Below are 18,592 nucleotides of genomic sequence, written 5' to 3' on the forward strand. Positions count from 1 at the left end.
AACCTTTCGATGCTCGAGAAACTTACCCCACTCACCTTTCTCCCTTGGAAAACCCAAATTGAGTCTATCCTTTTCGGGTATGACCTTATCAAGTCCCTTGATGGTAGTCATCCCCTGCCACCCCCCACCATAACCACCACACTCGCTGCCAGTGCCATCGAACCCAAGCCTGAACCCACCACCGTAGCTAACCCTGCCCACCAGACCTGGTTACGCCAAGATAGACTCCTCTATGGTGCTCTTCTTGTTACCATCCCTCCTATCGTATCCCTGCTTATTATCCTGCTAAGACCTCCCAAGAAGCATGGGAAATTCTCTCTGCCACTTACGCAAACCCGTATCGAGGCCACATCCTTCAAATCAAAGAACGCCTCAACTCTCTCACCAAAAATATTCAATCCATCTCGGAGTATATGCAAGTCGTTAAAGCTTGCACCGATCAACTCGCTATAATGGGCAAACCCATAGACCACGAGGATGTCGTTTCCAAGACTTTAAAAGGCCTTGATTATGACACCTTCAAACCCATCATCAATGCTATTATGGCTCGTGATGAACCAATTAATTTCGAAACTCTTCACGAAAAACTCATTAACTTCGAAATTACAAACAACCAGACAACCCAACCTGCTCCCTTTTCTGCCTCTGCAAACGCCGCTGCCTATCACTCCAACAACAACAACAACTGTGTTGCCCCTCGTCAGCCACAACCCAACTCCACCCCTGCCACCAACACTCACACCCCAAACACCCCTGCTTCTACTTATCCCAATCCCTTTAAGGACAAATGTCCGTATTGCCGCATTGTTGGACTTGTAATATCTCAATGTTACAAGTTCAAGAAAGCCTATCCTAGTGTCATTTTTTCACCACCCACCACCACCAACCCGTCACCACCAGCTCCTCCCCAGGTCCACTCTGCCCACCACCAGACCCATCATTCCCCAAAATCGTGGCTTCTTGATACAGGGGCCACTCACCATCTCACCAATGATCTCAACAATCTGACCCTCTATACTCATTATGACGGTTTTGACAATATAATTATCGGCGATGGCTCTGGTATTCCAATTACTCACAGTGGCTCTTTTTCTATTTCTCACAATTCTTCTTATTTATTTTTTAACAACGTCTTATGTGTCCCTAATATTTCTTGTAATATTATTTCCGTTTCTCAATTTTGCAAAGACAATGATGTTTATTTTGTTTTCTCACCCACCTCGTATTTTTGTTAAAGCTATGAAGACGGATCTTGTTCTTCTTCAGGGAACCATCAACACTAGTGGCACGTATGAATGGCTTCCTCCCACCGCACAAGCACACACCACTCACCTCTCCAACGGTCATCTTTGGCACCACTAATTAGGACATCCGTCCAAACCTATTATTAACTATTTACGCACTACTTATAATTTAGCTATTGCTTTTACTTTTTCGTCAAATTGTAATTCTTGCGATATAAGCAAGAGTCATAAGCTTTCATTTTCGCAAACATCAATAAAGAGTAGTACACCTTTACAATTGCTATTTACCGATATCTAGACTTCTCTTGTTTTTTCATTTGACCGTTTTAAGTATTACCTAATTTTCGTTGATCATTTCACCAAATATATTTGTTTTTTTCCTATAAAAAATAAGTCAGACACGACTCAAGCTTTCACCCATTTCAAAAACTTGTTGAGAAATTTTTCAATTTACCAATTATCTAATTATCTAAGTTATTCTGACAATGGAGGTGAGTACATAAAACTCTCGCTTTCCCTTGCCAACGATGGAATAACACATCACACGACACCTCCACATACACCAGAGCACAATGGTTACTCGGAACGCCGCCATCGTCATATCGTTGAAACTGGCTTGGCTCTTTTGTATCAAGCACGGCTCCCTGACACATTTTGGCCATATGCCTTCGCTACGGCCACTTACTTAATAAACTGTATGCCCACCCCCACCTTGCAAAATCAATCACCCTACCTTAAATTATTTCAGACACCTCCCAACTATACCAAGCTGCGAAGTTTCGGATGCAAGTGTTATCCGTGGCTACGACCTTATACCAAACACAAGCTTCAGCCTCGTTCTAAGCCTTGCGTTTTTGTTGGGTACTCCCTAACCCATAGTGCCTATATTTGTCATGACCCAATCACAAATCGCCTTTATGCCACACGCCATGTCAAAGTCGTGGAAGACGATTTTCTCTACCATCCCTTGTCCTCACCGAGCCCTCTGCCACACCTCCCCTTACCACGACTGACTGATTCCATGATGTGGTCCTTTCCCCTGCCATCACCTCTTCTTCTCCTGATTCCTCTCCACCTAACTAGCTTCCTCCTTGGCTTACTACCCCACCCTCACCATCCACTCACACTCCTGCCCTTGCCACTACAAATGAACTTACAACTCCTGCCACACCATCCCATTCATACTATTTACACTCGTCGCACCCCTCGACGTGCACCCTCCCCTTCTCCTACCACTTCTCAACGCAACATCACCACAAGCTTGCAAAACAATATCCGCAAACCCAACCCCAAATATGCAAAGACAACCACCTTATCCGCTCCTCCTAACCTTCCCACAACGACTAAACAAGCCTTAGTTCATCCTCTTTGACGCGTTGCAATGCTTGGCGAATTTCAGGCATTAACCAAAAACCAAACCTCGACTCTTGTCCCTCCCAATTCTGCTCAAAACATTGTCGGTTGCAAATGGGTGTATCGAGTTAAGTACAATCCTGACAACACTATTGACAAGTATAAAAGCTCGATTAGTTGCCAAGGGTTTTCATCAAAGACCCGGCATTGATTATTATGAAACCTTCAGTCCGGTTGTAAAACCAACTACGGTCGTTTAGTTTTATCTCTTGCTATTACTCGTGGTTGGACACTCCGCCAACACGACATTAATAACGCTTTTCTTCAAGGCAATTTAAGTGAATCTGTCTTTATGCAGCAACCCCCTGGTTTTATTGATCCCTCTCACCCAACTTATATTTGCAAATTGTCTAAAGCAATTTATGGACTTAAACAGGCTCCCCGAGCCTGGTATAACACCTTGAAAACCTTTTTGGTTTCCTACGGTTTTGAAAACTCATTATCTGATTCTTCTTTATTTTTATATAAAAAATTCCCAACCCTGATTTACTTACTAGTTTATGTCGATGATATAATCGTCACTGGTCCTGATCCTTCTTTTACTAATACATTTATTCAAACCCTCTCGCAAAAATTTTCCTCGAAAGATTTGGGACCATTTTCGTACTTTCTTGGTGTTGAGGTCACGCCCAATTCCAATGGCATGCGTCTCACCCAATCAAAGTACATTGCTGATCTTCTCACCAAGCATCACATGCTTAATACTAAACCAAATCCTACTCCTATGGAGGTGTCGCTTGTTCTCACCAAAACTGATGGGTCTCCCCATCCGAATCCCACTGAATATCAAGCTGTCATTGGCAGTCTTCAGTACTTATCCATCACTCGTCTTGACATAGTGCTCACTGTCAACAAACTTGCTTAGTATATGCAACAACCCACTGATCATCACTGATTGGTTGTCAAATGTCTGCTCCGTTGTCTTGGAGGCACCCTTCATGTTGATCTCCAATTATTTCGTCACACTCCCCTTCGTCCATGCCTACTGTGACGCTAATTGGGATGGTGACAAAGATGTGTATGTTCCCACGACCGGCTACATCACTTACCTTGGCCGTAACCCTATCTCATGGGAATCTAGGAAGCAAAGGGCCCTAGCTCGCTCTTCAAGTGAGGCAGAGTTTTGGGCTATTGCTGAGACTACTGTCGAGCTCAATTGGCTAACTTCCTTGCTCACTGAACTTGCCATTCCCATTTCCTCTCCACTGTCGATCTATTGTGATAATTTGGGCGTCACACATTACTCTGCCAACCCCGTATTTCATTCTCGAATGAAGCATCTTGCTTTGTCTTTTCACTTTGTTCGTGAACAGGTTCAGAAAGGTCAGCTTCATGTTCATCACATTTCGAGTTCTGACCAGCTCGCTGATGTTTTAACCAAGCCCCTGGCTCGTCCTCATTTCCTACCATTGGTGTCCAAGCTTGGTCTTGCCTTTGCCTCGTCCAGCTTGCGGGGGCGTATTAGGAAATAGTCTATGAGATATTTCTTGTTAATATATTTATTGTATCTTTATTGATATCTTTTGTATCAAGTTTGATATCTTAGGTTAATTTCTTTCTTGTCTGTCAAGTTGTAAAGTTTCGATATCTTAGGGTTCCGTCTCTTTGTATAAATAGCATAGTCGTTGTACCAATTTATTCATTCAATACAATATAACCTTTCTCAAATTCTATAGTGTTATCGTAAAGGCTGGTTTTGTTTTCAATTTAAAACTCATGTGGAAATGCTTGGTGTGCTTAAAGGAGGACCATGGGAGATGGGGAAGGCTGTCCTAATCCTGAAACAATGGACTCCTACATTCCATCAAGAGCTGGATAAATTGTCCACTATTCCTGCTTGGGTCACCTTTCCTGACTTGGATCCATACTTCTGGTCTGAAAGAGCAATAAGCAAGCTGGCCAATAGGGTGGGAAGACCCCCATTTGCAGACCAAGTTATAGTACTACAAAGGAGAGGATATCATTTTCTCATTGAGGTGGACGTGGCAAGCAAACTACCTGAGCATGTACTCGTAAACACTCCACTCCTTCCTGTCGGCAATTACTTCAACGCATCAAATATGAATGGATACCTTACTTTTGCAGCTGCTGTAAAAAACTTGGGCATACTGATCTCACTTGCGAGTATGTGCTAAAAAGGTTATGAAACTTGTGCAGGCTCCTAAGGAGAACAAGCTTGTGCACGATGAGAAATCTGAGGGTGTACAGGGGACATTGGTTGTGGCAGAAAATGAGCAGGTTTCCCCTACTGTAGTTGTTGAAGATACTACTGTGCAAGTTGTCGATGAAAAAGGGTCAGAGGATAATTTTACTCCTGTCTATACAAAGAGACGAGTATCTTTTAAAGAAAACCAGCCTCATAACCTTATTGAGGTTAATCATTTTGTTATGCTGGATACTGAAAAAGTTAAATGGATATAATAAACTTTTTCCCCTGAAGATTTGGAGTTACATACTGAAATGCAAGAGATGTCCCCTCTTGCAAGGTCAGCACCCCGATGAAGCTTTTAAGTTGGAATGTCAATGTGATACTATGGGAGTTCCTATGTTGGAGTACTCACCCCTCTTTTGAAAACTTAGTCGAACCAGGTTGGGGTTGTGATACTATGGGAGTTCCTATGTTTAGACTTGTGAGGAAATTGAAATCCCTCAAAGCACCCGTAAGGAGCCTTCACAAGATAAATTTTTCGAATCTTACTGATAGAGTAATAGAGTGATCAAGTTGTAAGGAAGATTTGTTTTCCTGTCAAACTGAGTTGGCTTCAAAGCCTTGTGATCATTTTTCAAATTTTGACAACATATTAGTTGCACAGGAGCTAGTTAAGACTACAAGGTGATCCGCTTTCCCCCTACTTGTTCAATATTTTGTATGAAGAAACTTTCTCGAATGCTTAGGCAGGTTGTGCATGAGAGAGATTTCTCCTTTCACCCAAAATGCTCTAGAGTCAAACAAAATCATCTTGTTTTTGCGGGTGATCTCTTAATCTTCACTAGAGGGGATATTTCTGCAGTAAATGCAGTGGCCAAATGTTTGAACCTACTGTTTGTTGACTATTCCGGGCTTAAATGCAGCTAATCATATCCTCCACGGGTTTTGCTGAAGGACCATTTCCTTTCAAGTATTTGTGAGTTAATCTCAATACTTCTCATTTCACTGTTGAAATGCATCAATTGCTTTTGGCCAGGATGAGACAGAATCACAGAAATTATCAGTCATTTTTGGACTGCATCGGTACTGGTCTGCTTGTTTTCTGCTTCCTAAATCTGTTATTAAGCAGATTAACAAAGTATGCAAAGCTTTTCTATGGGGATCTATGGACAGCAAGAAAAAGAGTTGGAAAAGTTGGGAGTTCTTCTCGTTTGGGACTATACGAATGTCCCTAAGCATGCCTTTGTTTTACTTTAACCATTAAAAATTCTCTAGCAACAATTGATAATCTCCAGAGGCGTGGTATAATTATTGTTAATCGTTGCTCATTATGTTATGCTGCTGCTGAATCTATGATTCAATTGTTTTTTGACTGTAAGTTTGATAATGAAATTTGGTCAAAAGATGGCAACTCATGACTACACCAAACCTCTTGCCTGCCATTCTGAAATGGTTCTCTCGCTGTAATAGAGGTGCTCGTCGGTTCAAAAGACAAAGGAGGTGCCCTCTCTTAGTCACAGTGTATCAAGTATGGAGAGAACGATATGATATTCACTGGTCGTAGCAGGAGAATTGAGGACATTGTTCGATCTAAGCATACAATTTCAAGTTCGTAATCAGTGATTGAAACTCTCCCACATCAAATCAAATAATCAAGTAATCAAATCCAAACCACAAATTTGCTTATTGATTCCCTCTAATTAATAGAAATAAGAACAAATACAAGATGCACTATAATAATACATTAATACAAGGTGAGATTAGTATACAAGCTCCTCAAGTTCGCTCGACATTACTTGAATAGCTGAATTCCATTTATCCGCGAATCATCAACTCAGTGCCATGCTGCATTGCTGCACCCTAATTAGATACAAGGTGAGGCAAAGTTATTGAGCATCAAGGCTTTTATTCCCGCCACAATTACAAGTGCCTTGAGTTTTTTATACCATAACCTTACTGAACAGGGAGTATTCAAAAATCATCAGCAGCAAAAGCTTTCGGTTTCAAGACGATGATTATTTAGGATTCCTTCAAAACAAAGCTAACACCCTCGGGTATTATCTCCTTCAGTTTGCTAATACGTATAGGGGAATCTGGAGACACATTATAAGGCATTAATTCGACTTCCACAAATACATGCTGGAGGTTAACAGCATTCTCGAATACATAAGTAGCCAACTCAATGTCAATACGGCGTCCACAGTACCCAAAAATCTCCAAGGTCTTCAAGCTCTTTAGGGGTGAACCACCACGTTTAGTTATGTTGCCATTAAGGCCAATGTCGTAACAGTCAAACTGCACACAAAATAACACTATCATAAGGATGGTCTTTCTATTCATCATGGCAAAGAAACAATCGCTATCACTGAGAACACGGGTCTTAAAAGACTGCCATGCACACTTTTAGGTCATCAAATTGCACAATAGCTCATACCTCAAAACACCAAAAACAATTTAACTAAAGCTCAAGATACTAAAGTAGCATTAACCGAAACCTGATGAGACCAAATAGGAAATACTCCTGAAAACCCATAAGGTAGAAAAACATGTTTAGATAATAGTAGCATCAGCCAAGATTTCAAAGCTTGCCTATGGTGATGGCAAGGGGATTGGACACATACGATCTCAATGTTAAAAAGAAAGGTAGGTGTTAGTGAGGGATGACAATGATTAAAAAGAGTGCGTTGAGATTTGCAGCGGCTCGTTAGCAACAAAAGTACAATATATAGAACAAAAATATTACCTTGACTATCAATTTTTCAAGGACCACACATGCCTCAATTAAGGGAGTCCAGCCAAGGAGGCTGAATGAATGATCACCAAAAATATGTAGTTCTAGCACCTTAAGTGTAGTCAAAAGTGGCAACTGCAAGTGCTCAACTCCAATATTATACTGCAAGAAGTGATTAAGGTGAGCGAGTCAGCAAATAATCATTGACAGTAAATGAACACAAAAGCTTATATATGAGACGGTCTTATATGTGAGACAGTTTCATACAAGTTTATGACAAAAGACATGGTGAGACAGCAATACGTGCTAACCTGAGTCGAAAGCACACCTAATGGTATCCGTAAATAAAGAACCTCCAACTGTGGAAAGTACTTTGACAGGGGCTCAAATGCATATGCTATTTCATGCCCTGTATCTCCACCGATGAAGACAGAAGAAAGTGATGAGGCATTTCGAATATTCAGCTCTATACACTGGCCAAAGTATCTGAAGAAAGCCATCTTTGGAGCAGAAATATCAATTGTTTCCAATCTGTTACAGTAAGATACATCTAAATGTTTCAACGATGATGAACTCGATTTTATGCTTGTTAAAAACTCAGAATTATTGATGCACAAGTTTTCAAGGAAGGGGCATGAAAGGAGAATGCTTTCGACGACTTCTGAAGTAATATTAACGCATTTCAGGCACAAAGATGCCAAAGAATGATTGACGCTCTTGCAGTAATTGATGGCCAAACCACAGCAGTCAAGCTCTGAATCAAACCGATAAAAAACAGGTCCAAAGTTTAGCTCAATTTTTTTCACTCGTTTTGTTAGTGCAAAAGCCACCCATTTGTCGACATGAGATTGGCAACTTCTATCCAAATCAAAAACAACCCTGAATTCATCTATTGATGAATACAAATGTTGTTTCATGACATGGTCTACTCGTCTAATAAAACTAGACCTTCGTTTGGCAAGTTCCTCAACATTATGTCTAATCTCGTACCAAAAATTTTTCATCCCGCTTGATCCATCGAAACATAACTTAGGATAATACCCCAACAACCATCTTCTCCATCTTTTGGATATAACACTAGTTCTTTTAACTTCTTCCGTTGTAAGGAAAGAAAGGATTAGCAAGAGGACCTCATTTGGTAGCTCACTCAACCTATCATGAATGTCCATGCTACTTGCTTCGTGATCCTGAGAGTGACATAAAAAATAAGACATCGGAAGAAATGGAGGTCAGTGCTCGCGAATTAAAGAAATTTCAAACATAGCTGCGAAAAGCAGGCTCACACAAGTAAAATGAGGCCCATAGTAGCAAGTGAGGCAAACTGGTGACCTATGTTACTCTGACTCGACCCGGTTATTTTTTGCCCCCAAACTTGAAATCCTGGCTCCGCCACTGAATAAAGTGTTGTCGTGTCGTGTTGGAGTAACATAGCCAGTGACAAGTCATTAATTTTAAAATGGAACCCTTATTGACTTGTGAGTGGTTGGTCCGGACTTGCGTCTATAGCTATGCTGTTAAGTACTCGGCATTAGCAAATCCCAAAAAGCCCGCAAGGGTCTCAGGTTGAAGTCTCACCAAGAGAAATCTTGTGGAGATAAAATGGCAAGAGGCTATGGCTTCTAGACACGAGCCTGTCACCCCCTAAAAAATGGGTGGTTGACCTGGTGTACGTGGTTTGCGGGCTATCATGTGACGTATACTCGATGGTTTACCTAGTGCGTATCAAAGGTAGCAATTGCGGGTTCTCTTGCCATCAGGAAAAAAAAAATGTAAAAAACGTACCTTTTGGATGGAATGATCGACGGTAGGCCAATGATTATTTTCAACAATACACATTTTGCCGGGTTCTACAAAGGCACGAAACAAGATATATTTAGTATTCACTATTAAACAGGACGGGCATATCTATCGCAAGCTTGCGACGAGTCCAAAGATTACCCATGTGGGTACATAAGAGAAGAGTAGAGTCTTAGGGAATAACAATCTGTTTAGTCTTATCTACGCACATGGGTAGTAGTACTTGACCCGTCAGAAGCTTGTAACAATTAGAGTGCCTAGGGAGTAGCAATCTGTTTTGTCTTATCTATGCATATGGGTAGTACTTGACCCGTCACAAGCTTGTGTCGGATATTGCCCGTCACAAGGGAGACTTGTTGTTAATCATAATTCACAGGTTCAGGTTGTTAACAATTTGTGCGCATAGTCTAGGAGCTATTCATGGTGCTACTGAAGTAGTCCGCCACTGAAACACCCCTCTCTCCACAAAAGGCGTTAATTTGGGAGCTACCTCGCATTGAGGCAGTGAGATAATGTCGTATATCCTAACGATAAATTCGTCTCAATCATTTATTCGCATTTAATTAAAATACCCATCAGGGCCATCACGAAGAATACAAAATAAAACAAATGATTAAGACGATATTATTATACAAAAGTGGTGGAGCTAGGGGCTAGCAGGGCGGTCGTCCCTCGACGGATGAAATTTTCGAAGTTTTTAGTTAAATTTTTCGAAATTTTTTGAAGTCGCTTTATGAAATTAGTCGTTTGCCCCCCAAATTTTTCGTCTCCTAAGTTCAAATCCTGGCTCCGCCACTGTATACAAAGCTAGAGGAAATCATTCAAGTCCTTTGAATCATTAACTCAGCCCAATTGTTACCATACCAATCAAACATAGACTAATAGCACAAAGTTAGATGCAAAGGGGTTGTTGTTTGAATCTCTTGGTTTGGTGGGTAATTGAATAAATCAGAAAGAAAAGCCAGAAAAATACAGCATCATTAGCTAAATCGTAATAAAATCACACGAGCAAAATCAATATATATAAATATAAATAAAGATAAAACTTGCGGCAAATAAAATAACGGCTTTTCTAACATACGCGCCTGCTTAGAAAGATACATTAATAACGCTTGGATTAACAACATATTCTCACGATACTGCAGGGTTATTAACGCGCGCTTAATCCGCATTACACACCTTAAAAAAAGGGTATGCATAAATTCACGGAGTAAATAGACTACTACACTGGAAATGACTCAAAGTACCCTTGTAGGTGTACTGCAAGATTCTATAATTGGGGCCCACAAGACAACTAGTATGGGCATGATGTACATAATTTCCGTGTCCTCGTACATCCACCCCGTGGATTTATGGGTAGCCTAAAAAAACGGATAAAACTATGTAGAGAGTACAAACTATTGTTCTGTTTCTAAACTGAATAAAAACTACGAGTTACCTGGATTTGCTTTGCAGCCTGCAACGAGAGAGGCGGGCTGAGACTGACAAGATAGAAATTAGAATGAGAGATAAAACAAAAGAGAGTGTTTTTTTTTTTTTTTTTTTTTTTTTTTGTGACGTAAAAGAGAGAATTTTTTGCATATATACTTCTCTCGATTCCTTAATTTAGGAAAGTAATAAGGAATTCCTAAAAGAATAAGAAAATCTTGAGGGGTATTTGTTTCATGCATGATATCAATCAATCAATACTATATATTAAATTAAATCCAGAAACTAAGGGACAATGTAATTAAGGAAAGTTATACAAATTAATTATAATATATAATTTTAAATCAATAGCACCGTGTGATGAACCCGATTAAGGGATCTCAATGCAAATATTATATAGTTTGGTTAAAATTAAATTATATAGAAGCTTGGTAATTTTCCTAAATATGGTCAATTTTCTTAAAATAAAATAATTAATTAAGATGATCAATTTCAAGGAGACTAAAAGAAAGAAGATGCCCGGTAATTTTCCTAATTATTTATAGAAGACTAGAATATGGTCATTTTCTTTAAAATAAAATAATTAATTAGTATAAATATGCACACTTATGGTATTAATTATTATCATCATAAAATTATATATTAAATTTAAAATCTATGCTATTTTATTAAACTTTATAGTTTATTAGATGTATAGAGATGCTAATTATTTAACATAAAAAAATATAATAAGTAGGTTATAAATAATTCAAGTTAGATTCCATAATATATAATATTACATAATTCTTTTGATTTGATTTAATGCATATATGTAATATATTTATATAAATACATAATCCTCTTAAAGTTGCATACCTAAGTAGTAAAAGTAATTTCGTTAGTAAAGAAAAAAATTGTAGTAACATTTGATATAGTTATATGATAGTAATCACTCATTTGAATAGTAAAAGTACCAATATTATCAACGAGATTAGTGAAAGTGGTAAAAACAACAATGGGAATAGTGAAATAATCAATATTAATGCGGCAATAGTGAAAGTAGCAATAATTAAGGCGAGAGTAGTGAAATTATCAATATAAATGAGGCGAGTGACGAAAGAATAATAATTATTAGTGGGAGTAGTGAAAATAACAATGATTACGGGCAAGTAGTGAAATGTCATTAATATTGTTTCATTAATAAGAGTGAAATATTAATAGCGGGAGTAGTGAATTTGTCTCAAAATTTATTTCATCGTAATTTTAAGATATGTTATAATTAAAAAATATATTAATGATAAATTTATGGGTTATGCAACTTTAAGTAATTTTATTTAATGAAAAAAATTAATGGTAAGTAGAGATAGCTGGCAAGCTAAACCGGCACCAATACTAGTAAGTTTAGAATTAGTAATCACATCTGAATACTATGAGGTTGGAACTTGATTTCTCATGCGTATTCCTCATATCATGCTATGTTTGTTTTAATTCTAGTGTTACGAGTTTGAAGTTCAATTAAAAGTTAATAAAATTAGTAAAATAAAATATTTAAATCGAAAATTTCAGTATTATAAAGTCATGAAAATAAAAATTTAATCAAATAAGTATAGAGAAGATTTGATTTACATTATGCCATAATTTTTATTTCACATTTTTGCTTATTTTAATTTCATTCTCATGGGTATCAATCTCATACTCACCCTTCTCTTTGAGTATTGGAAACTCATACCTCATGGGTTTGAGGTATGGGTATGGGTATGAAACCCCTACATTTTGCCAAGAGGCCTGTAAAACGTCGTCAACGTTTTATAACAAATCGTCGACACTTTTCATAAAAAAGACGCGCCCTACCCTTCCTCTCCCTCTCTCTACCCTATTTTCTCCCAAACTCTCCCCAAACAAACAACACTTAAAAAAAAAAGTCGATGTGCTCACAACGATTCAATGTCAAACAACGAACAATCCACTTCAAACACTAACAACGATTCATCGGTAAGTAATTACACAATCTATTTTCATTTCAATCGAATTAGAATGATTACTAGTGTAGCTCCCATGCAAATGCACGGTATTTTAGATACTGATATTACAAAATTTGACAATTAATTAAACTAATGCAGTTTACCTCCATTTTGAAAAGGGTAGAAAATTTGCATATGTAATTCCAAGACGGTATTTTATTAGCTTTATTTATGTAAAAGTTAAAAATGATTGATGCTATGAAAATAAATTAAGAGATAAATATTGTTTAGTAAATATTGATAGTGAACACTAATTAATTTGGAAATCAGTAGAATATTACCTAGGCGGGAAATTTAAACATGAGGATTTAGAGATCTGTTAATCTTTTAGTATATAGGAGATTTTGATCCACAATTTCTTATTTCATAGAAAATCAATGAATTTTTTATCATAAAAATTGTGGAGGAAAATCTTTTGCATATCAAATTGGTGTAGATTCTAAGCATTTCAATTTTATGAATATATCCAATTAAAAGATTATATCCATTTATAGTTCAAGATATATCTATAGAATAGACTATAATAATAAGCCCAATTCTAGATGCTAAAATTTTAGGCGGGAAAATTTGGAGATCCACCTATTCTTTTAGTAAATAGGGGATGTTATGTAGTATGAAATATGTATTTTAATGAATTTTTTATTTATACATCAAAGTCAGAGATTTCATTTTCTCGATTTTATCAAATTATTATAATAAATTTCCTTTTTTGTTGCAGGAGAGACCGAGAGGAACGATAAAGGCAAGAAGGGCTCAACTCAAGACATTATTCTACAAGCCACGGGTGGTAACGATACTTGCTCTGGAATTACACCCGGAACAATTGGCGCCGTCTGTGGGAAAGACACTAGAAGCTAGTCACATTCATTCCCAAACAAAAAAAAAAACAACAAAAAAACCCACCCAAAAAGCTAAGAAAATGTCGAAACAACAAGACGCAGTCGTGACCGACGAAACCGCATTCTATCAAGATGATACTTTCAACAATTCTCCTGAGTCGTGCGGCCCTCCACCGGCGGAGTAATCCAACCGAGTTCGGGATGCCAATAATACCCGACACGCCGCGCCGACCCAACCAGGTCACCATCATGGGACATGTGGTTGACGTAGCAAACCGAAAATGCTCCCGGACCTAATCGATACGCCCGCTTTGCACACCGTCACGCCGACAAGAGCGGCGGAAATCGTCCAGGAGACCAGGGCCCAAAACGTGACTCCGAGAAATTTGAACGGAGCACTAGGATAAGCCGACCCAACTAAGACGCCGGGGGAGCCCAAAGTGGGCGCGGTAGACTTAAGTCCTTCCCGCACTCGTGGGAGGACAGCGTCCCCGCCACACGAACGAGGCTTACCCCAAAGGAGCCAGAGGAGTCCGACTCAACAGAGTTGGAGGAGAAGTCCAACTCTTGGGGTGACTGCGACGGCGTCAAACCTCTTGGGGTGACTGCCGTGGCGTCTACTACTTGGGGTGACTGCGACGGCGCCTATTTCTTCATGGAGATCGCCGTGGCGTCTACCACTTGGATCGATCGCGACGGCGTCAAACCTCTTGGGGTGATCGCCGTGGCGTCTACTACTTAGGGTGACTGCGACGGCGCCTATTTCTTCATGGAGACTGCCGTGGCGTCTACCACTTGGAGTGACTGCGACGGCGTCAAACCTCTTGGGGTGACTGCCGTGGCGTCTACTACTTGGGGTGACTGCGACGGCGCCTATTTCTTCATGGAGACTGCCGCTCTTGTCGGTATGACAGTGTGAGCCGGCATCTGCTTATTGATAAAGACTACCGCTCTTGTCGATATGACAGTGCGAGCTGTCGTCTGCTGCTTCCTAGTGACTAGGGGAAAAATGAACATTTTGATGGAAGACTTGGACGATTTTTCATTAGGTAAAAACATGCGTCGGGGTGCCCACAGCTGATTTGGACACCTCCGCCGCTACATAGGGTATTCCCGAGATTACCAGCGTCCTAATGCCCTATCAAAGGCACACCCTCCCGGTCAGCCGCTAGTTGCGTCCATGAGGTCGCCCTCCTGTTGTAAGGATAGACTTTTCCCTTTCTCTGATTTCTTTGCCACTTTGAGGGATTGCATGTTGCATCCTCTGGCAGCTACCTGGACGTTGACCACCTTGTCATTCTCGTCTTTGGAGACGAGCTTGTGCGCTTCCCCCCGGTCCGAGACATACATCAGTGTTAGGGCCCGGATGGACATCACTGCGTCAGCCTCGCTCAGTGTGACTCGGCCTATGAGAACGTTGTAGGCGGACGAGCCGTCGATGACCACGAACTCAGCCAGGACATTCTTAGCCGCATTCTTTTCGCCGAACGTCACCGGGAGTTTGATTGATCCCAGTGGTACCAGGCGGCCCCAGAAGCAGAAGTCGTATAGTGGGTTGGTGTAGGGGCTCAAGTCCTTGACTTTCAGGCCGAGGCTGAGGAAGCACTCCCTGAACATGATGTTCGTGGTACGCGCGGTGTCAATCGTGCACCTCTTGACCAGGTGGTTGGATATGTCCAAATTGACTACAAGCGGGTCGCTGTGAGGAGCGATGACTCCTTCGTAGTCCTTCCTTCCAATGGTTATATCGGGGATGTTGGAAGCGGGGATCGCTGCGTTGGGCACAAAGTTGATGGCCTGATATAGTTCGTTCAGGTGCCGTTTGTGCCCATGAGCGGACCCTCCGTTCTCGTTGCCCCCGATGACAACATGGATCACTCCTATCCGCTCGAAGACGGATTTCTTACCTGAGCTGTCGGCGTCGGTCTTTTGGCCTTTGGCAACGTACTTGCCGAGGCTCCCCTTCCGGATCAGCTCTTCAATGGCATTATTTAGATGCCGGCAGTCGTTGGTTAAATGGCCGGTGTGGCCGTGGTACTCACAGTACTGGCTCGTGTCACCGTCACTTTTTGGCTTGGAGGGTCTCTCCCACTTCTGACCCTCGCTTTTGCTCAGGGTAAAGACCTCGGCGGCTGATACGACGAGAGGGGTTTTATCACTATACCGCCTCTGGTGGTACGTTCCCGAACTCCACCCGGCGTTTGTCGAGTCTTGTTTCCTGGCAGACTTGTCCGACCGTGACCTATTATTCTCACGGCGTCTTTCGTCGGACCGTGACCCGTTGTTGCCACGGCGTCTTTCATCCGGGTTGTCCTCCCGGTGGCTCTTGTTTTCGGAGGGCTCGGCCTCGCTGGGGCCTACCCATGTCTTGTGATAGTCTTCTACCTTGATGGCCTGGTCGGCCATCCTCCTGGCGGCATCCAAGCTCAGGCCCCCGCACTTGATGAGCTCATTTTTTAAGTCTCCCCTTGGGAGGCCCTTCATCGGCCGCGAAGGCCGCCGTTCGGGATTAATTTCTCGAATCACTGGACCTTTCCATCGAACCTCTTCACATAGCTTCGTAGAGACTCGCCCCCCTCCTGTTTGATAGTTAGGAGGTCCGATGTCTCCACGGCCCTTCTCTTGTTGCAAGAGTACTGGGCTAGAAAGGCGTCCCTTAGGTCGGCGTAGTAGTATACCGAGCCGTCGGGAAGCCCTTTGTACCAACTTTGAGCCATCCCATGCAAAGTTGTTGGGAAAACTCGGCACCAGACCTCATCGGGCTGCTCCCATACCGACATGTAAGACTCGAAAGCCTCGGCGTGGTCGGCTGGATCACTATCTCCTTTGTATGATAGGGGTGGCAACTTGAGCTTAGTTGGCACCTGGACTTCTAGGACGTAGGCGCTGAGGGGCTGTCTGACCACGTGTCGAACGACACGCGGCGATCGGCTCCTCGCATTCCTAATCCGGTTCCTCTCCTCGTAGCGGGAAGGACTCCTTCTTCGACTTGGACTTCTCCTCCAACTCTGTTGAGTCGGACTCCTCTGGCTCCTTTGGGGTAAGCCTCGTTCGTGTGGCGGGGACGCTGTCCTCCCACGAGTGCGGGAAGGACTTAAGTCTACCGCGCCCACTTTGGGCTCCCCCGGCGTCTTAGTTTGGTCGGCTTATCCTAGTGCTCCGTTCAAATTTCTCGGAGTCACGTTTTGGGCCCTGGTCTCCTGGACGATTTCCGCCGCTCTTGTCGGCGTGACAGTGTGAGCAGGCGTACATCGATTAGGTCCGGGAGCATTTTCGGTTTTGCTACGTCAACCACATGTCCCATGATGGTGACTGGTTGGTGGCGGCGGCGTGTCGGGTATTATTGGCATCCCGAACTCTGGTTGGATTACTCCGCCGGTGGAGGGCTGCACGACTCCAGAATTGTTGAAAGTATCATCTTGATAGAATGCGGTTTCGTCGGTCACGACTGCGTCTTGTTGTTTCGACATTTTCTTAGCTTTTTGGGTGGGTTTTTTGTTGTTTTTTTTTTGTTTGGGAATGAATGTGACTAGCTTCTAGTGTCTTTCCCACAGACGGCGCCAATTGTTCCGGGTGTAATTCCAGAGCAAGTATCGTTACCACCCGTGGCTTGTAGAATAATGTCTTGAGTTGAGCCCTTCTTGCCTTTATCGTTCCTCTCGGTCTCTCCTGCAACAATGAACGAACTGAGGGTTCACAAATCAAAATCAATTCAAGGCCATACTCAAAAACTAAATCACGTCAACCCACCCAAACTAGATCCAAAACAGCAAACATTTATAATTTCTCCATACTCCATTTAATCATCGAAACAGCTAAATGACAGTCAACATCCTAAATAAAATTAATCTGATTACTCCGTATTATTTCCTCCGTACCAAACATTTGTCTACCTTTTATATTCTTTGAAAACGGTATTTTAATCGGAGGTAAACCTCTGAAATACGAGGTTATCAAATAGTCAATACTCAAACTTGCGCTATACAAGCTCTCAAAGGACTGAATACAAATATCTGCATACTTCCTATTTCCCTTTAATCCCCTGCAAAATCATCCCTCCTTAATGCCAAAATTAACATTCATTGGTCAAATAATCAAGTTTCCAGTCCTACATACATCTAGAAATCCACAATTTCCATCGCAATTTTGGAAACATAATGGCATCACTCTAGATGTTTAGAGAGCGATACACAGACTACGTCGTCCCCATTTCCCATGATAAAGTCTCAACTAGAAACGAACTGAAGCTTTGTTTCAGTAAACAACAGGCCTTAAACAAAAACCTGCAACTCACCTTATCAACACTGTCTTCTTTCACTCTCTCAGCTTCACTCTGCCACGAAAAAGCATTTACAGTTCGATTCTAAATTTCTTCCCTCTTTAAGTGCATCAAATGATAACATGCAATCATAAAAAAAGTGTGTTATCAAGCAGCCTTGTGTAAGAGTCCCCCCATTGTGTTATCAAGTGGATGTTTGGGCCTTCACTCCCTCCATTGTGTTATCAAGCAGCCTTGTGTAAGAGTCCACGAACAAATTAGTCAAAATTATAAGTTGTGTGTTTTTCAGGCCCAGCATCATTTTTCTGGTAGCTACCTTCAATTCAGATTAAACTTTATGCTTTCACAAATTGTTTGATAAGACTATTTTATAGTATAAAACTAGTCCATATCAATTAAAGCCCAAAATAAACTAATCATTTAATATCCCCTATTTACTAAATAAATAGGCAAACTCTAACTTTTTTCGCCTAAAAATATTTCCTATAATAGTGCTTGATATTTTTAGCATATACTATATGTGTGGACATGATAAGTTATAAATGGATATAATCTTTTGTATTAAAATATTTATAAAATTTAATACTCCCTCATATTCTAAATAACTCTCTATATTTCCTTTTTCGTCTATTCACAATACTCTCCCTATTTTCTTATTTGGCAAACTTTTATACTTATTTTAATCACCCACTCCACAATACTCATACTTTAT

The 18,592-nt window shown here is 41.0% G+C and overlaps 1 protein-coding gene across 1 annotated transcript; it reads right to left on the reverse strand.

The window, feature by feature from the left end:
* Nucleotides 1-6,426: 6,426 nt before the first annotated feature.
* LOC141596631 (uncharacterized) lies at nt 6,427-10,808 on the reverse strand. The gene is made up of 5 exons (XM_074416835.1): nt 10,773-10,808; nt 9,320-9,384; nt 7,849-8,068; nt 7,550-7,699; nt 6,427-7,101 (listed from the first exon to the last, which is right to left on the reverse strand). Exons 3-5 carry the CDS (start codon nt 8,035-8,037, stop codon nt 6,826-6,828), a joined length of 615 nt encoding a protein of 204 aa, XP_074272936.1. The 5' UTR covers nt 8,038-8,068; nt 9,320-9,384; nt 10,773-10,808; the 3' UTR covers nt 6,427-6,825.
* Nucleotides 10,809-18,592: the final 7,784 nt, after the last annotated feature.

Source organism: Silene latifolia, chromosome 8 (assembly GCF_048544455.1).
Source record: "Silene latifolia isolate original U9 population chromosome 8, ASM4854445v1, whole genome shotgun sequence".
NCBI lineage: Eukaryota > Viridiplantae > Streptophyta > Magnoliopsida > Caryophyllales > Caryophyllaceae > Silene > Silene latifolia.

What these genes read in the sequence shown, in the direction of transcription:
- LOC141596631 (XM_074416835.1), bottom strand. Translation starts at nt 8,037, where the DNA reads ATGGCTTTCTTCAGATACTTTGGCCAGTGTATAGAGCTGAATATTCGA. An exon ending in TAGGTGTGCTTTCGACTCAG is followed by an intron (nt 7,700 to 7,848) that starts GTTAGCACGTAT and finishes CACTTCTTGCAG; the next exon opens with TATAATATTGGAGTTGAGCA. An exon ending in TTGAAAAATTGATAGTCAAG is followed by an intron (nt 7,102 to 7,549) that starts GTAATATTTTTG and finishes TTTTGTGTGCAG; the next exon opens with TTTGACTGTTACGACATTGG.